Raw genomic sequence first — 19,832 nt, forward strand, 5'->3', positions numbered from 1 at the left:
TCTGTCATTTCATAAACCCTGATTGTGCTACCTCTGGGTCTGAGGCTTTGTCTTTCCAGACAGAGTGGTCTTAATTCTTTTAGCCTTTCTCATATAGAGTTGTTTCCATGCCCTGATCATTTTAGCTACCCTTGTCTGGACTGTTTGCAGCTGTCATATATCTTCTGAAATTCAACCACCAGAGCTGCACAAGCTATTCTGGGAACAGACAAGTTTTTGCTTGTGCAAGGTAGTGTTGAATTGTCTCGTAATTTTGGTGGTGTATTGGCCTTTTAGGGGTGATAGCAGCACACAAGCCCAGGGTGTCCTGTAGTGTCTTTACAGTGACCCATCCCCACCAGTCAGAATGGATCGCACAGATTCCCCTTGTTCTCTAGGAAGAGCTGAGATTTCCCCACAAAATGCAATATCTCTATGATTGTCCACCTCCAGCCTCATTGGTCGCCTTCTTGCCCACTTACACAGCTTCATAATCATTTTTCACTACCCAGGGGAACAGTGTCATCTGGATACTTGAAAATTAACTGTGCGTCTCTCTTTTGATCATTTATAAAAATATTACCCATTACCAACAAAGACCGTCCTCACAGAATTCTATGGTTAGTATTTTCTACTCAGAAATGGGCTTGTTTTGTCTTGTTTCCTGTCTACATACATCCAGTTTTTGTGGATAGCAATACATCTGTAAACAGTAGCAGGGCTACCCCTCTGTTGCTCTCTAACCATTCTTGTTTTTCTGACCCATTCATTTAGCTTAGCTATTAAGGGAAGTAGGATCTGATCCAATATGGAATCCTTCACTAAAAATGGTTAAAAATATCTGGTGGCAATTTTGAAAATTTCCTTGTTTCTGGCATTTCTCAAATCTAGTGAGTTAAAGTACTAGGAGGCCTACAGAAGGCCTTTATGCCCCACACAGCCTAAGGGCTACCAATATCCATGACTGAGCAGTCTCCTAAGTTAAAATTTTTATTTGGAACCTCATAAAATACATTTATATAATCTAAATAAATCTTTATTATACATGTTCTCCATGCATATTTATCCCTTCAGAGAGGTAGTATGCCATGATATTCCCTTATAGACAAACTGTTGGTTTTTGCCCCCAGTTAGTGAAGCCTGTCCATCCATGTGTTCTATAGTTGTTTTTTTTTAAATTATAGTTTTCTAATTAGCTCCATATGGAAAAATCCTAAGGTTTACAGTTTGACCTGTAGGCGGACACCAAGGTCAGGCCTAAAGGAACAGTATCAAAGGCCAATGGGTTAAATGAACTGAAAACCCCATCTCCACCCTTGTACTCCCTACAAAACAGGTGAAAGATGGTATTAGAAGTCAGTAACCATAGCCCCTCCCTACTCTCCCTGTCTCACCTTGTGCACTCTAGGCACGCCAAGTGTTGGAGAGAGAGTTCAACAACCTGTTGGCTTTGGGCACAGACCGGAAGCTGGATGATGTGAGTACCTAGCTGTTAACTGGGGACCTTGAAGATTTGGTGGTCACTGCTGGTTCATTGAAGTTCATGAGTTCTTCTTTCCTTGGGTTGATGATTGGTGGAGTAACCTAAAAGAGGAGAGCCATAGAGGATGGGGATGATGTCAGGGGGTTGAGGAGGCAGAAACAGGCCTAGCAATAGGCCTAGAGAAATCTCTATGAAGCTTCTTCCTTGAACCTCTAGCATTTTCGAACTCTGTGCCCCAAACCCCCTAACTACAGAAGCTCAGAGGTTTCCCCCAAAGGCAATCTCTTTGGGATCATACCTTTTACTGTATCTCTTGCTGCTGCTGCTGCTAAGTCGCTTCAGTCATGTCTGACTCTGTGTGACCTCATAGATGGCAGCCCACCAGGCTCCTCCGTCCCTGGGAGTCTCCAGGCAAGAACACTGGAGTGGGTTGCAATTTCCTTCTCCAATGCAAGAAAGTGAAAAGTGAAAGTGAAATCACTCAATCGTGTCCGACTCTTAGCAACCCCATGGACTGCAGCCCACCAGGCTCCTCCATCCATGGGATTTTCCAGGCAAGAGTACTGGAGTGGGGTGCCATTGCCTTCTCCGACTGTATCTCTTAGACCTCTTTTCAGTGTTGTCAGCAAAGCACATCTCCAACCTGTTCAAAAGTTTCCATCCCGCCCAGCAGTGTGATTGTTTGGAGGTGGAAGTTACGCTGAGGTCATTCAATGACAGGTTTGCTCACATGTTCCTCAGTTCAGTGTGACATAGTTACACACATGGCTCAGGCTGCTATCATCCCAGCTTCCCCTCTAGTTTTACTCATGTGCCCTGGTCACTGAAGAAACAGTCCCTTCCAACTAGATTTTGTCTGGCCTTCCTCTCAAGTTTAGGCTGGACTGTTTCTGGGAAGACTCCTAAGTTCTGGCCATAATACTTCTGTAAGAGATGCCTACTAACACATGGGTTTCCTGAGGACACAGTCCCCTCAGTGCCTGCCTTCTCTCCCCTTCCACCTCCCTACTCACTTTCCTATCATCAGCCTTGCCTGCCCTCCCTGTCAGGTCCACCTTAGCTGCCTTGGTTCCAAACGAGTTAAAAAAGAGCCCAGACTATTTATTTTTAGTTTCTCCATCTTCAATCAGATCTGCTGATCCCCATTTTCTGTGCAGCTTCCCTTTGTTTGCACCCCCACCCCATCAGTGCCTCTCTTTAGACTTCTGGGCCTCCTTATGGGACACCATTAGTGTTACCTACTTATCAGTTAATCTTTTCTTGGTTGGGTTTAACAGGAATAAAACCTGTTTGTGGAATGACTACTCTGCCTTGGTAGATAGGACACACTCAGAAACACACAGAATTTGTAAAGGGGTGTTTTCTTCACAGAGGTACCTTGAAATTTGGAGTATGTTATTTACCATACACACACACGTGTGTGTGTGTGTGTGTGTGTGTGTGTGTATTTCAGTCAAGGAGATAAACTGCCAAACCCCACTAGGTGTCCCCGTTCTGAGATCTGAATCTTCCCAATGCCCCTACAAGGAGGACATTCCTTTATTTCCCACACACTAGGATCTAAGCTTTCTTTGATAGAGCTTTCTCATAAATCTTTGAATGGTGCTTTCTAATTTAAAAAGGTCTTTACTCCTTCAGTCCTGACAAAAATAGTCTTTGAATGCCTATTCTGGGCCAGGCATGGGGCAAGGCATGGTAGTGAAGTGATGGCAGACATCTTATTTTATGCTAGTAATAATCACACGAGACAGGCTATTATCCCATCTTACAGATGAAACTGAAGATCAAAGAGGTAACTTGCTGTCACAGGTAACTTATCTACAGTCATAGGCTGGTATGTGGCAGAGCAAGACTGGAGCAAAAGTGTATCTGATTCCTGTATTCTTTTTCCTACATTCCATTGCCTCCTAAAAGTGGAGATACCAGGCGTCAGACATTGAGGCGGAGTTATTGAGTAGGTGATATTATCTTGGCAATGTAGTGGTCTTTCTGGGATGCAGTTGGGTGCAGGGCTGGAGAGAACTGATTTTTTAAAAGGAAGCTTAAAATATAAGGCCAGGTCCCATGAATAATATGAGATTTGGGGCTATGGGGCAGTAGCAGGGGGGAGGTTGGAGATCCAAGAGCCTGCCTCCTGTCCAGCCATCAAGCACATCATAAGCAATCTTGGGTTGTCTCTTGGAACTATGTTCTCTGACAGTTCTGGTTCTCGGTCTCCCTTCTCAAGCTTTAAGGCCCTGGAGGGCTAGATCCAGTTCTCCTGTACAGGGATAGCAGGACTCAAGGGAAATGAGGAGATGCTGAACAGAAAGAACACCTGACTTAGAGGACAGGGGAGAAAAACAGAAAGAAGACCTTAGTGTTGGCTGAAGGTGGAAATGGAGAGAAAGCATGCAGAAAAGAAGGGTCTCAGAACTAGGATAAGGATAGGGTCATGGGGAAGACAGAACTGATGAGGAAAGTTCCTCATAAACTCAGGGATGGGATGTGTGCATAGGAGGCCAGCTGCCATTTAACAATTATTTATTGAGTACCTACAGTGTTCCCAGGCACTACTCAGAGGCTGGGGAATATATTGGTTGAAACAAAAAGAACAAAATCTCTGCCCCATGAAGATTAGAATTTGAAAGTGGAGGTGGGGGAGAGAAGGAAGACGAGAAGAGAAATAGATTGATGAGATAATCTCATCAGTACATTAAAAAATGCTATGACAGAGATACATGGTGCTAAGAACTGATGGGAACATTAGCCTACTCGGAGCAGGAGCAGCAAACCCTAACGGGGCTGGTAGAGGTTGTTGAGGTGAGAATTGGTGGGTTGGTGTCTCTCAGTGCCGCTGGTAGCCCTCTACCTGCGACAGTTCTGCCAACACAAGGGTTGAGGGGTTTTAGGCATGGCCGCCAAGGAGGGTGGATGTGGGCTCTGAAGGGTGGGTTGGGAGGCTTGTGCAGAGGGACATCCTGTAGGGTTATGGCTCTGGGTGCCCTTTGGCAGAGATAGTTATTTTGGAGGCCTGGCTGGCAATACAGCAGGCAGATAGCAGGGGGCTGTCCACTGCCTTCTTTGGCGGAGCCTATTCAGATTGGCCATCTGCCTGCCCTTGTCACTGCTCTCCCCAGATCCAGCAGATAGGCAGCCTGTACATTTATAGATAATGAAACTGAAGCTCAGAGAGATCACCTTTGAGGGTCACACAGCTAGTAAAATGGAAGCCAGGTCTCCTGGCTCCGGACCCAGCACTCCTACAGGACACTGGGCCTACAGCCATATTGAGTCTCCAGAAGGGCAGGAAGGAGCGCATGGAGGCTGGCTGGTGACCACTTCCCATGCATGAGGCTGAGAGAAGGGATATTTTAAAGGTCAGTGGGCATCCCAAGCCCACTTTGAGATGATTGAGGCGACAGGGAAACTGAGTTAAACGGCAGGATGTCAGATTCGAACAGAGGGGACCGCACCTCGCCTAGACACAAGGGACTTAAGAGTCGCAAGGGCTCTCCGGAGCCATCCGCTTCGTCCAGTCATTTTCCACAGGGAAAGGCTGAAGGCCAGAAATGGGACGTGACCTTGCTCCGTTGTTTCTGAAGGGAAAAGTTCCCCTAGAACAGGCACTACCTGCCCTCCCAGGCAGGGACGAAGGGCGGCCGTAGCGCCCTAGCCCCGGGCCTCTGCGCGCCTCCCGTGCAGGGGGAAGACAAGGCGCTCCGCCGCGCGCCCTCCTGGAGGAAACGCTTCCGTCCGCGGGACCCCCACGGCCGCGCCTCGCTCAGCACCGCGGCCGACACGCTCCCGGCAACCTTCCGCGCGTCTACCGTGGGGCCCGTGCCGCCTCCACCGTCCCCGCGGAAGAAGATCACGCCTGAAGGTGAGCGGCAGGCAAGGCGGGGCGGGGCGCGCCGCTCCGGGCTGGCTCTGCTAACGCGGCCGCGGGCGGGAGGGCCCCACCTGCGAGCTTCACGCTCACTAACCCGTTGCTCTGTGTTCCCCGGCGGCTGTCGACTCCTAGTCCAGACGGCAGGGGCGCGGAGACTGGAGACCCCAGCAGTGCGGACCTACTCCTGCTGAGCCCGCCTCCCGCCCCGCGTCCTTCGCGGCTGTGCCCGCGGCTCGGGGTGAGGGGGCCGGGCCCGGGGCGCAGGCACTCCGCGCCCGCCGTCCGCCGGCTCAAGGCCTCCCCGCGCCCTTGGCTGGCGGGCCGGCCCTGCTGCTCCAGCGCTGCTCGCACCCACTGTTCCGCTTGCCCTTACTGCTTTCTCAGGCTTTGGGCGCTTCGAGCTTACAGGCACGCCGCAGATACCTTGCAACCCGTCTCCCAGGGGGTCGCTCCCAACTCACTGCGCAAATGCCTTTCTCTCTCTTTCTCTCTCTCAGCTCGCTCCCACTATCTCTACGGACACATGCTCTCCGCCTTCCGGGACTAGCCACAGCCCCGCAAGGCCAGCTTCCTCCTGCTTGGTTTCACAGGCTCGGATAGCCCTTACCGTCCTGCTGGTTCCCCTTACTCCCAGGGCTCCTAGTCTCCTCTCTCAGAATATACTCGTCTACCCCTCAGGATCCCGCTACCCCAAGCCCACTGTGTGTCCCTTGTAAGGCTCTCTGGGATGTGTCTGGGTCTCCTTGTGTGAGGCAGCCAGGTCGTCCATGCTTGTGGGTCTGCGGCAGGGAGAGGAAAGCAGACGGAGATACATGGACTCCGCCTTCCGTCTTCTGCATCTAACAGGTCTGGACCGCTCACTCCACCGGAGACCAGGATGCAGAACCAAGGGCTGGGGTGGCCCTTCCAAGGAAAGGGCGCTTCAGACTTTCTTGCTTGGGTTATTTGGCCTTCTGGTTTCTGTCCGTGTCTTGGTTGCACTAGATGGGCTACGTCTGCTTTTGGCATCCCCCCTCCCGCCATTTTCCCTCCCCCGACTCATCCGCACCTTGTAGCTGCTGCCACACCTTCAGGACCTCTTTGAGGGCTGGGAGATGTAGACGGCCCCATTCTTTTTCAGGATGATGAACCTGGGAAGAAGGAAGGCTCAGGTGGAGATTCTAGGCCCTGGTTTAAGTTGAATCCCAAACGTCAAGCATAAGCATGGGGAAATTCAGCCCTCCTGCCCAGGAGGTTGCAGGCAGGTCAGCTAGAGGGAGAGCCGATGTCCTGCGGTAGCTCTAAGCCCATGTGGCAGTGGGAATTACCTCCTGCCCCAGCTGTAGGGTAGGGCTGCTGCTGGGCTGGAAGGAGAAGGATCTTGGCTCTGGGGCAGAACAGAGCTAACCATGCACTGCCAGCTGTGCTCCCAGTATTTCTTGCCTTGCTGTCCCCCTTTGTCCCACTTCTTTGATAACCCCAGCCCTACAAAAATGTACCTAATGAGTGGATTGAGTATATATTAACACACTGACCTTCAAATCTGGTTTGGAAAAAGGTAATCTGAGGCTTCCTTCCCCTGATCTCCTAGCAAGAAAATAAAGCTTCCCCTTTAGTGAATCATGTCCTAGGTCCAGGAAATCCAGTGTTGTTGAAGACTGTCATTCACCTGCTTGTCCCCAAACTGTCATTCTTTGTTCAAGGTGCTTTTGGTGTTTAGGGGCTGCCTCCAGAAATTCCTGAGACCTTCCCAGTTTCCGTTGCTTTCCCCAACAGCGTGGTTGCATCTAGGCCTGAGGGATATAGATCCTGCTTTGGTAGGAATGTCATTTCCAATAAATTCTCCTTCTTCATCCACATACTTCTCCTGCCAAGGTGCTTGGAAGTGTTTGGAACCCAAGTTTAGGGTGAGTTGATGGAACCCAGAGCTTCTCCTAGTGAAAGGAGAGGAAAAGTACCTGGGGCATGTTACCTGGGGCATATTATCTGGAGAGGGGCCAGTGCAGTGCCAACCTTCAGGTGGCTGAGCAGCTAGTTTGCAAGCTGATTTGGGTCTGAGTAGGGGCTAGGCTAGCAGGTCAGATGAAGGGTCAGAGAATCCTGTCTAGAAGGAGTGATGGAGCCTGGGGCAGTGCCACACTTACAGCCTTCTGCTGCAGAGTGGTGGGGCTGGGTGGGCTTCCATGCATCTGGACAAGATATTCAGCTGCCCTTCCTAGCTGTCAGGCCACTGGCAATGGAGCTGGAGGAGTTCTTGAGCAGAAAATGAGTCGATTGGAGAGAAAGAGCCCCTGTCTCTGGGTAATGGATGTTAAGATTATGGAGGAGCCCCAGATTCCTGTGATTGATGAACTCACAATCAGAGACCATAAGGCCATCTGATTCCTTCAGGGAACTCTGATGGGCTAGCTAAATGGGAAATTCAGTTCCAGCTTCTCCTCTGCAACTTAACCCTATCTTAATTGGTTATGTTATAAGGCAGCAACTAGCAGGATCCAGGTCTGTTCAGGGTTTCTTGGGAGGTATTTGATGGAAGATTCTTGTCTTGGTGTATCTTCTGCCTCACCATCAATATACTTTTTATCTGGAGAGTCACCAGTGACCCATACCCTTCCCGCCCCCACCATCAGCTTTCTGTGTCTTATCAGGTCCCTTCTCAGCACTGTACTGGCTCAGTGCATCAAGAATGGGTGGATGGGTGTGTGTGGGTGTTGAGTGTGGGTGTGTATATACCAATAAATAAACTGGTCTTGAGACAACATACACATGGCTCTGGTCTTTTTTTTTTTTTAAACTTCAAACTTACCTGATGCATCTAGCTTATTCCACAGTCCTAAGGGCTGTTGTATGCTGGAATGTAAATATCAGAGTTTTTCAAACTTGTAGTTAGTAACCTTCTGTTTACTTATATAACCATGGAATTGATAGGTTAATGTTTGGGTTACTTGTGCCAAGGGAGTATAGGAAAAGGAGTGAGGAGTCCTAACTGCTGAGATTGATTTCTTTCTTTCACTTCCTCTGTACCCACCTGCTTCACTATCCTCATAGCCTTTCACACTGATGCCAGAGGATAAGTAAGTCTATCCTAAACACCCTTCAGTCATATCACTCTGCTGTGCACTTATGTAGCAACTCCCCCGCACCTCTAGATCTGAGATCCAAGTCCTTGGGGCAGGACAAGAGGCTATCGTGACTTTTTCCCATACCCTCTCCCCTTCTCACCAGTCTTGAGTCAGCCTAACTCAGAAATGTGTCTGTCCAGCCCCGTCACCAGAAGGCAGCACAAATACGTTTCTTGCCTTTGCAACTGTGAACGCTCCACACCCACTTCAAGCGTCACCTGGGGGGCACTGCCTGCCTCTCAGCAGAATTAGGTAACCAACAACCCTTTTTGACCCGGGCGCTCTGTGCGCACCACGATGCTGCCTCGTCATTGTCCTCTCTAGTCTTTCCCACAGGGCTGTGAGGAAGCTCCTTTAAGTGAATCCAGTTGATCTCATGTGTCCCTAGATGAATATACTTGAATGAATAAGTGAGCCAACATTATCTCAGAGGGTTTTTATGAGGATTATTATTAAATCTAAAAATTGAGAACTTTTCTGTGCCAGACACTGTTCTAAGCATGATAAATGTATTAGCTCATTAAATCTTCACAACCCTATGATGTATCATCATCACCATTTTATAGAACAGAAAATTGTAAAGCTGAGACCATGTAACCAGTATGATATAGCTATTTGTTAAAAGTTCTGACCCACTACCAGTATTATGCTTTTTTTGAGTGAGCTTGAGCCCCTACCTTGAGGCTAAGCACCCCCCCCCCACCCCCTTCAGCTGCCTTTCTCAGACTCTCATCTCTGCCACTCCTAAGGCACTCGGTTCCTCTGCTCTTCATGGAGACTTCTTTCTTTGTTCACTGGAATGGTGCAGTCCCTGATGGCAGCATAATACAGCCTTGAATCTTCAAGGGGAACCATTCCACCAATGATATGGGATGGCAGAGTCTGTGGGCACAGATGGCAGGATGAGAGCAAGACAAAGCCTACTACCCTCTTAATGATGAAAGGTAGACTTGACCACGGAGAAGGCAATGGCACCCCACTCCAGTACTCTTGCCTGGAAAATCCCATGGACAGAGGAGCCCGGTAGGCTGCAATCCATGGGGTCGCTCAGAGTCGGACAGGACTGAGCAACTTCACTTTCACTTTTCACCTTCATGCATTGGAGAAGGAAATGGCAACCCACTCCAGTGTTCTTTCCTGGAGAATCCCAAGGACAGGGGAGCCTAGTGGGCTGCCGTCTGTGGGGTCGCACAGAGTTGGACACGACTGAAGCAACTTAGCAGCAGCAGCAGCAGACTTGACCAGCTTTGGTGACCAGCTGGCTAAAGGGGTGAGATCTGAAGGATTTCAGGAAAACTGCTGTTTCCCAACATTGCCAGCCACTGGGGTGGGAAATGTAGATGAAATAGGCTTATGTGGAAGTGTGAACTTGACATTGGACAGGCTGCGTTTGAGATGAGACCCTGACATCGTGTTTCTCTCAGCATTTGTGAAAAAGAAGACTCTAGATTTCTTCCCTTGGACACTTTTCTTTGCTCCTCTTAGGAATGTACCCAGCATAGTGAGAGGCAGAGAATCTGGATTTGGTGGTTGCATGTGGCTGAGGGGTGAGGCACAGCCATAATCACTGTGGCATTTGGGATTCCCATCTGGGTCCAGGTGGTACGCCCCTAGCCATGACCCTAGCCCAACCCCTTCAGTTCTTCCTGAGCTTAGCTCACCTCCAGGTGTCTCAGCCTTAGCCTGGAGCCCAGAAGCCAGGAATTCAGACAAGGCCAGGGGAAATGACATGTTAGCTCTTACCCATGAAATAGTAAAACTGAACTGAGGGGGCTTCTCTGCTCTCACACTCCATTGTACCTCCTTTACCTCCCTCTCCAGCTGGTCCAACCACCTGCAGCACTTTAAAGGGTTTCACTGCCAACTAGGTTACTCTAAGAAGTTAGATACCCAAGGATGTTTATTAAAGTGCAGCAAATAGTACTCTAAGTGTTTCGCAGTTCACACCAATTATCTAAACACTCCAAGAAGTTCCTCTCTACACACTGTCAATTGGTATATCGACTTCAAATAATTCTTATCTTTATATTCTAGCAGATTCCCTAAAGTTCATTATTAGGCAGCATTTGATTAAGCCTGTTTGATTTATTGCAGGTGCTTCCACTGAAGACCAAATTTAAGCTAATTTCCCTAAAGAACTATCATTCATTACTCATTAATTGGAGTTTTATCTGTAATTCAGTGTGAAAGTTAAGTGTTTGTTAATTTAAGAAAGTCTCTATGCTTTGATGACAAATGTTTCTCCTGTGAAAATAATAAATGAGTCTAGGCTCCAGTTTGACAAAACTTTGCCATTCACACGTGTCCAGTTCAGTTCAGTCGCTCAGTCGTGTCCAACTCTTTGCGACCCCATGAATTGCAGCACATCAGGCCTCCCTGTTCATCACCAACTCCCAGAGTTCACCCAAACTCATGTCCATCGAGTCAGTGATGCCATCCAGCCATCTCATCCTCTGTCATCCCCTTCTCCTCCTGCCCCCAATCCCTCCAAGCATCAGAGTCTTTTCCAATGAGTCAACTCTTCGCATGAGGTGGCCAAAGTACTGGAGTTTCAGCTTTAGCATCAGTCCTTCCAAAGAACACCCAGGACTGATCTCCTTTAGAATGGACTGGTTGGATCTCCTTGCAGTCCAAGGGACTCTCAAGAGTCTTCTCCAACACCACAGTTCAAAAGCATCAATTCTTCGGTGCTCAGCTTTCTTCACAGTCCAACTTTCACATCCAAACATGACCACTGGAAACACCACAGCCTTGACTAGACAGACCTTTGTTGGCAAAGTAATGTCTCTGCTTTTTAATATGCCATCTAGGTTGGTCATAACTTTCCTTCTGAGGAGTAAGCATATTTTAATTTCATGGCTGCAATCACCATCTGCAGTGATTTTATAGTGGAAGTAGAGTGCCTGATGAACTATGGAAGGAGGTTTGTGACATTGTACAGGAGACAGGGATCAAGACCATCCCCATGGAAAAGAAATGCAAAAAAGTAAAATGGCTGTCTGGGGAGGCTTTACAAAGCCTGTGAAAAGGAGAGAAGTGAAAAGCAAAGGAGAAAGGAAAGATATAAACATCTGAATACAGAATTCCAAAGAATAGCAAGGAGAGATAAGAAAGCCTTCCTCAGCAATCACTGCAAAGAAATAGAGGAAAACAACAGAATGAGAAAGAGTAGAGATCTCTTCGAGAAAATTAGAGATACCAAGGGAACATTTCATGCAAAGATGGGCTCGATAAAGGACAGAAATGGTATGGACCTAACAGAAGCAGAAGATATTAAGAAGAGATGGCAAGAATACACAGAAGAACTGTACAAAAAAGATCTTCACGACCCAGATAATCACGATGGTGTGATCACTCACCTAGAGCCAGACATCCTGGAATGTGAAGTCAAGTGGGCCTTAGGAAGCATCACTATGAACAAAGCTAGTGGAGGTGATGGAATTCCAGCTGAGCTCTTTCAAATCCTGAAAGATGATGCTGTGAAAGTGCTGCACTCAATATGCCAGCAAATTTGGAAAACTCCGCAGAGGCCATAGGACTGGAAAAGGTCAGTTTTCATTCCAACCCCAAAGAAAGGAAATGCCAAAGAATGCTCAAAGTAAAGTTATGCTCACACATGTGAAATTCCAGCAAATTGTTTCTTCCAAGTGGGAGGCTTAAGGACTTAAAGACTGAAGAAGAAATAAATATACAATGACCATACTTGACAATCAACCCTAATAGCTGTTGCTGAGAACTGTTCATTTGTAAGATTATGAATATCAACCTCAAATTCCAATTGAAATGATAATTGAGAAGAAATTAACTTATCCAGCAACCCGAGAACCTATCAGTTCCTTAGTAGCGATGAGTGCCTTTCTCTTGGTCAGACCATTACCACTTACTGGGCAACTGAAGGTGGTGGGATTGTATCCCCCTAGGAGCTTCGAAGGTGCCAGGGCCAGAGGAAATGTATCTGATGGGAGAAGATACTCCTTGAATGGGTAGTTTGATATTTGCAGTGGATAATAAGAGAATGAATATTGACTCAATACCCACACGTGTTACCCTCCTCATCTCCAAGGGCAGTGAGCCACGGAGAGCTAAGAGTTGTGGCAGTGACCTAAGTATTCCTCTCCAGTCTTTCCAAGGAGGTAAGACTGTCCAACTGAAGAAAATTGCACAACCTAACAATTCAAAAGTATGTTTTACTTGGGGGAACTTACTGAGGACTATAGCCCAGGGGAGAACCTCTCAAATAGCTCTGAGGAACTGTTCTGCCAGGACATATGCTAAAAATAAAAATGTAGTCAAATGTCAAAGACTACTGATAATCACAAAAAACAGGCATATCAAATTAATGATTTTAGTGCCTTTCTATATATGGGAATATGCAAAAGTCCGGGCTTATTGGCATTACTCTTTACATAAGCATTTTATCAGTCTAGGGCCAGTATCTGAACCACATAATGCTTTCTGTTATTTTCTCCATCCAGGAAATGGGTGCACCTTGCCACTGCAGTGTCTGATGACTTGATGGCAGGCAGCATTTTTTGTTTACTGGAATGGCAAACATTCCAGTGAATGGAACAGCAAACGGAACAACACCCCTGTCCACAGCATAAACGCAGTGACATAAACCCAAAAAGAAAATCTCACAAATGGGGAAAGATTAGGCCAGTTTATGCTTTCCAGTAGACCCAGCCCTGCCTGGTGGTTTGGGATGAGCGAGCTCTGGGGGAACCCGCCTACCCTCCCCCCAACCTTCTGTGCCCTCACCTGGGTTCTGTGAGCCTGCTCTGAGACTTGCTTCTGTTGCTTACCCAGGAGAAACCTGGAGAAACCTCCAGGAGCAGCGTGTTGTCTTCCCTCTCCAGGAACAAGTCAGGAAGATAGGTGTGGTAGAGATGGTGCAGCTGGGCCCAGAGCTAGTGCAGAAGGGGCATCGGGGCCTGGACCTGGCTGATAAAACTGGGTCAAGCCTGTTGTGAAGGGCCCGGAAGAACTGAGGCCAGAATGTACTGCACTCTGAATCCCCTGACTTCTGTAATGATTCTGAAACTTATCATTTGCAATAAACCAGACACAGCCTGAAGCAGTCAGAATTAATAAGGTTTCTAGTCTGAATGGACTAAATTCTAGCTCCTGATGCTTTATCAGTTAACGTTATGTGATCTCTATCCAAATCCTTCATCTCAATTCTCCACTCACCTTCTTCCCTTCAGGAAGCTAGTCTTTGGGAAATGGCATCCCATATGAAGAGAGTCCTAGCTTCATTTCCTTTGATTCTTCTTTATAAACCCCTTGCCCCCCACCCCCAACGAAATTGGCTTCATCCTCTGAGCTGTAGACAGGGACCAGAATCTCCTGCAGCCTGGAGTATCAGAAGAGTGTGGTGAGGGGGCATGCTATTTGGCTTGGAATAAAGGGATAGTGTCTGACCCCAATCACCCTGATTTGATCACCTCCCACTTCCTCACAGGACTCCTAATGTTGCACTAGAGGAGAGGCAGGAATTAGAGAGGGGAAACCCACAGATTCCAGCTCTATACCCCTGTCTGCTGGCTGTGTTCTGAGTGCTAGGAAAATGAGCATTCTCAGTTAATTGAAAGGGAATGAACCTATTGGGATGGAGTGCAGGAGATTGTGAATAGCACCTATGAACTAGAGCGCAACAGAATGTTGAATGAAATTTCCTGCGTGTCCCCCAAGGATTTCCATAAAATCTTGTCTTTGCCCAGCCAATGAACCAGACATGGCTTCCTTTGTAATGGTGAAATAGGGGTTCAGGCACCTCGTGACCACCAGCAGTGTGGTGCGTCGGATGCTTTGGGAGCCCCATCTGCTTCACAAGCCCTGGCCCTGCAACATGTCTGGACCACCGAGGTGGAAGAGGCTAGAGCATCAGTCATCTCCTCCCTCTATATCACAGACACTCTTCTAGCACCCAGTCTTTATTTATTTTTTAAAAAAAGAAATCCAAATAAGTTAGCAAAAAAAATATACAAAACAATGGCAAAACCACACAATGCTTAGTTAACAAAATTAATCACCCCAGGAGCCCCTGCCCCCCGCCCCGCACCTATCCCTGGCAACTTCAGCACAGAGACCTTGGTCAGATGGCAGCTTTACAAACAACACACAAAACAAAACAAAACATAAAACTACTGGAAGGTTCCCAGGATTCACTGTAAAAGCTTGGCCCCCCCAGTGACTTGGGAACTGGATTATTCCTCTCCCTCATCTCAATTCAGGGCAGGCCCAGCCCAGCCACTGGCATAGGAAGAGATGAACAGGAGATGTGCATGGTTTGTCCAGGTCAAGACACTGTCTTCATATCTCAAGCTATCTTTTCAGGGAGTGGATTTGGAGGCTGCATAATGATCAAAGGGCAGCTCCTGAGTTGCCCCCTGACCAGAGGGCTTACACAAGGGGGCACTCTGGTCCCTTGCTTTATCTCCCTGGAAACAGAACTGCCCTCTTGCTCTAAGGAGTCAGCTAAGTGAGAGCATTCTTTCCCTCTCTGGGTGGCAGGTTAACCTTAAGTGGATGAGGAGGGGATAGTCTGGCATTTGTCAGCCCCAGAGCTGGTTTTCTGGCATCAGGAAAGCCTGGCTTAGAAGAGCCCTGCTGCAGAAGTGGTGGCATCTGTGGCCAGCTTGGGGGGCTCTCATGGATGCCCATCCCGGCAGACAATCTCAGTTTGGTATGGTTTCATCTGGGAAGGCCGCAGCAACATCCTCCACTGTGATGCTGTCCACGATGGAGGTGAGGGAGTGCAGATTGTGGGCGTCTGTAGGGTCCGCTGGGAGCAGATGATCTATAAGGAGAAGGTAAGAAGATGTTACCTGGTTGATGAAAGGATCGTATGACCAGAGTCAGGGGCTGAACTCTTTGGAGTAGCACAGGTTTTCCAGGACAGATGGGTGAGAAAAGCTTGGGGTTCTACTCCACAGTCCATGCCTTTCCTAATGCTAGGTGCGCACATGTGTGTATGTGTGTTTGAACACCAGTGTGTCCTCTGAAATCCCCGATGTAGTTAGAATTTGGAAGCAGCTATTCTGAGGTGGAGCCAGAATAGTGTATCCTGGGAGACTGGAACTGCCCTTTGCTGGCCCAGTTTTGCAGCGTTGACTCAGCAATTCCCAGAGCAGGGACACTGTCCTCTCTGTGGGGAAGGTCAGCCACCAGGCCCCAGCTGGGCTGTTGCAGGAGGCCTAGAAAACTCCTTAGCAGGTCAAAGCTTCAGAGAGGCACAGGGCATTCTAGCCCACTATTTGGGGCCCTAGTTTCAAAAAACTCCTAGAGAGGCTGAGGGAAAAGTACTGGAGCAGGGAATAAGGGAAGAGGGAAGAACTGCACCTAGAGACAGACTGTGTGATTTGAGTCAAAGTAAGCAGAGTCCTGGTCTCACTTACCCCCTGGGTTGGGGCCAAACTCCAGTGCGCTGCCCCACTGTGGACTGCAGGAGGCACTATGGGAGCTGCATTCACTGGGCACCTGCAAGACAGAATGGAGGCCCAGGGTTAGGGCACCACCATTCTTGGTAGTGTCTCTTTTGTCCAGTCCCAGTGGACAGAAGAAGTGCCTGTGGTGGGGTTGGAGGGAGGGTCACAAGCTGCAGCCCTCCAGCCTAGCCCACCCCCTATTTCAGAATCTTCAAAATTACCTCTTTTAATTTGGCCACAGAACCCCTGATTCAAGGCCTTTCCCAGCACCCATCCTGGGGTGGGGGGTGATTCTGCCCCTATAGGGCACCCAGGTTAAGGAGGGCTCTGTGGTTTCCTGACTCTGGGATCGGGGTGAAGGAGGCAGAGTGTCTGGCTCAACTAGACCGACTTCTGCGCAGGCCTGTTGGGGTTCCGTGAGGGAGGCTGAGTGGGTTTCCTCTCTACTGGCCATACCCAGGATGGGGTTGGCTAAGGGGTGAAGCAGTCTTCTGAGGTACGCTTGACCTTGCCTTTGAGGCCCTGACACCAGACGCTGGGGTTAACCTTCCTCCCCATCCAGCTGACTCTGGACTTGCTTCTGGACCCCTCCTAAAGGCCTGTGCCACCCCCTCCACATGCCTCTCCTCCCGGTTGCCTTTGTCTTATCTGGAAAGGACACGGGGACACCGGAGGTCAGCTGGGCGGTCCAGCTGTAACAAAGGAAAGGCATCCTGCAGCCTCCTAAGACCCTGCCTGGCTCCTGCTCCAGCCATCTGACTGAGCCCACGATGGGGTCCCCTGAGGCTGTCCAGATGCCCCCTGTGCCCCCTGCCCGGGCAGGCGGGTGAGGTGGCCACTTACCGCCGGCTGGGGTCCGCCCCCGCCTCGGTAGCGCAGGTCGCGCTCCTCCTGGTTGAGGGAGCTGAGCAGGGCCTGCAGGCGCTCTATGTACTGGATGGCGCTGCGCAGGATCTCCACTTTGGGCAGCCTCTGGTTGGGGTTGAGCAGGGTGCTCCTCTTGAGGGCCTCGAAGGCTTCATTCACCTTCTTGAGTCTGCGCTTCTCTCTCAGCGTGGCGGCGCGCCGCCGGTCCACAGACACCGACTTCCTCTTACACACCTTACACGCCCACGGCAGGCACTGGCCCGGGCAGTGCTCCGCAGGCCCCAGACCCTTGTCTTCAAGGGGCACTCGAGCCTCAGGGCTCAGGCCGAGCTCAGCCCGCTCGTAGCCTGGCGGCTCAAAGCCCTGGAGGTGGACAGGCAGGTAGTTCTCCCCGTCATAGAAGTGAGGTTCCTGATAGAAGTAGGGAGAGGTCTCATACAGCTCCATGGGGTCAGAAGAGACTTGTTCCTGCCACCAGCCCCCAAGCTCCTGCGGCCCCTCACGCCAACTGCTGGGTGCCATTTAAACCCTCCCCGCTGGCATGGAACCAGAGATAAATATAGCCAACGCCACAGAAACCTGAGCCCCCCTCTAAGCTGTTGCTGCACATCAAGACGTTTACAGTGGATTAGACGTGATTCCCCTTCCCTCTCCCCCTGCACACACCACCCCGGCCCCCGCCCCAGCCGGCCTACCCCTAGCTGGCTCCCGTGCACTGGGAGGGAGGCCACGGGTGTAATCTGACTAGTTTTCATTTCTCGACAGCCCCCGTGGGGGCCGGGAAGCTGGGGGAGGACACACATTCTCCCCTCATCTGCTCCTTTCAATTACTCCTAGCTGGGCGGCCTGCCTGCTGCTAGCCTCAAAGAAGAGGGGTGGGGTGGGGGAAGGCCAAGGAAGGAGCAGGTTTAGGCTGGAAGGGGCCGTGGGAAGTCAGTCTATTCATCTCCCTGCTTCCTCATAGCGCCTTACCCAGACTGTATTGGTGAGATCAAAATCTTCAAAAGATTCCCTTTCCAGAGGGTGACAGCACTTCAGTTTATGAAAATGTATGGATACTCAGTGTCCAGGGTAAGAAGGATTGGCAGATGGATTCAACTTTTAGGTTTTCAAAGCAATTTTGACATCATATATTTCTTAGGTCTCATGTGATTGTGGATAAAATGAGGCAAAGGGAATTTTTCGGTCTTGTTTTCTCCTTTTTGGTAGGAGTCAGTGGAAGTTTTCTTTTTAATACAGCTGACCAGCGTCAGAGCAGAGATTGGAATTTACAGTCTACACATCACCATCTTCCCCACTGTGGCAAGGTCAAGATCAGTCCTCTGTCTCCTCCCTTTCTGACTCTGAATCATTTATCTGTCTTCCCATGTCATCTTTTCAACTTGTTTCCTACCCAATTTAGACACCAGGATTTTCCTGGCTCCTTAATGTGGGTGAGGAGGGAAGGAGAGAAAGCAGAGACCTTCAAATGCAGTTTAAATATACCCTCTCCTTGACCACTTGGCTGGGTTGCTCTGGTCTTCCCATCTGAGCCATCAGCTTTATATATACCACACAGATCTCAAATGTCAGGTGGAGGAGGGACTGCTTAATCTTTGGGCTTCTCAGTCTGTGATCACCTCTCAGCTGAGGCTTTGGGGTCTGAGGGAACAATGATCCCAGTACAGTAGGCAGGCCTCAGAGATCAGCAGCGAACAAGTCTCAGTCTTAGGACTGAAGAATCACAGGGATGCCCAAGGCAGTGTCTCTACCCTTGAGGACCTTCCCATCTAGTAGACCCTGCTGGCCACCTAGTTCTGCTCAACCCCTGATGCCTGAATCCCCTTCCCAGGTAGCCATTGTCCAACATCTGCTGACTTCTTAAGGCAGCCCATTCCACTGATGAGCAGGAAGCCCTTCTGGGTTTTAAACTGCAGCCTGCACCCTGAATCTTCTATCCTTTGATCCCAGTTTTTTTGTCCCCTAAAACACTCTGGACTTAGCCCCATTTCTTCTCAAATGACAGATGAGACTGATATTACAAGTTCCAGCTGGTGGCAAGGATAATAAGAGGAAGAGGAACTGTGCTGGAGTCTTGGGGAAGACTTCACAGGGGAGATGAGATCTGAATAGAGCTTGAAAAATGCAGCATTCCACCCTCTCTTTGTCTATGGTGAGGAGTAGAAAAATTTTGCTATCCCAAAAATGTGTCCTTTGAGATAAGGAACAGAGATGAGGAGGGTACATAGCTAGACATTTTTTTTTTAACCCAAGCATGTTGAGGGGAAGCAACAAGGCCTTAATTTGGGTTTTGGTTTTACTAGTGTGATAAAAAGTGGCAGTATAGGAGCTATGGGTTGTAAACTTTGCTTTGATCCTGACCAGATAGGCTGATAGCTGAGGGGTTCCTGATAGCTCAGTTGGTAAAGAATCCGCCTGCAATGCAGGAGGCCCTGGTTTGATTGCTAGGTCTAGAAGATCCACTGGAAAAGAGAGAATCTACCCTCTTCAGTATTCTTGGGCTTCCCTCATGGCTCAGTTGGTAAAGAATCCATCTCCAGTGTGGGAGACCTGAGTTCAATCCCTGTATTGGGAAGATCCCCTGAAAAAGGGAATGGCTACCCACTCCAGTATTCTGGCCTGAAGAATTCCATAGTCTCTATAGTCCACGGGATCACATAGAGTCAGACACGACTGAGCGACTTTCACTTTCAGATAGGCTGAAGAAGAATCTATTAATATTTCTAACACCCCACCAAGAAAAGAAAAAAGAAAACCCTTGCCTCAGTTTACACTCAAATTCTGAGTGCTGAGAAAAAGAGTTGAAGTTACTGTAGAAACCCAGAAATTGCACTGTTTTGTCCTTTTTGGATCCGGTCTGCCACACTCTTAAACAATGTGACCTCATCCTCTAAAAATGGAAGCAGGAGAATTGAGCTTGTTCTGTGATTATTTCTAGGATCTTAATAGACTGGTTCCAACTGGGAAAAGGAGTACATCAAGGCTGTATATCATCACCCTGCTTATATAACTTATATGAAGAGTACCTCATGAAAATGCAGGGCTGGATGAAGCATAAGCTGGAATCAAGATTGCCGGGAGAAATATCAATAACTTCAGATCTG

General features: G+C 48.9%; 2 protein-coding genes across 25 annotated transcripts in view; one reads left to right on the forward strand and one right to left on the reverse strand.

Annotated features, from left to right (window-relative positions):
• The window catches only part of PPFIA4 (PTPRF interacting protein alpha 4), a 55,521-nt gene extending 47,446 nt beyond the window's left edge, over nucleotides 1-8,075 (forward strand). For 12 of the 24 annotated variants that reach the window (XM_070767692.1, XM_070767695.1, XM_070767694.1 and 9 more), the window contains 3 exons: nucleotides 1,388-1,456; nucleotides 5,147-5,324; nucleotides 6,180-8,075. In XM_070767692.1, the coding sequence (XP_070623793.1) occupies nucleotides 1,388-1,456; nucleotides 5,147-5,324; nucleotides 6,180-6,388 (456 nt within the window). In that variant the 3' untranslated portion in view covers nucleotides 6,389-8,075. The other 12 variants (XM_070767703.1, XM_070767705.1, XM_070767708.1 and 9 more) reach the window with 2 other exon arrangements.
• A 6,276-nt stretch (nucleotides 8,076-14,351) lies between these two features.
• Nucleotides 14,352-17,240, reverse strand: MYOG (myogenin). Its single transcript, XM_070767721.1, has 3 exons — nucleotides 16,705-17,240; nucleotides 15,832-15,913; nucleotides 14,352-15,233 (listed from the first exon to the last, which is right to left on the reverse strand). The coding sequence occupies exons 1-3, from the start codon at nucleotides 17,173-17,175 to the stop codon at nucleotides 15,112-15,114; spliced, it is 675 nt and encodes a 224-aa protein (XP_070623822.1). The 5' UTR covers nucleotides 17,176-17,240; the 3' UTR covers nucleotides 14,352-15,111.
• Nucleotides 17,241-19,832: the final 2,592 nt, after the last annotated feature.

The sequence above is a fragment of the Bos indicus genome, chromosome 16, assembly GCF_029378745.1.
Source record: "Bos indicus isolate NIAB-ARS_2022 breed Sahiwal x Tharparkar chromosome 16, NIAB-ARS_B.indTharparkar_mat_pri_1.0, whole genome shotgun sequence".
Lineage (NCBI taxonomy): Eukaryota > Metazoa > Chordata > Mammalia > Artiodactyla > Bovidae > Bos > Bos indicus.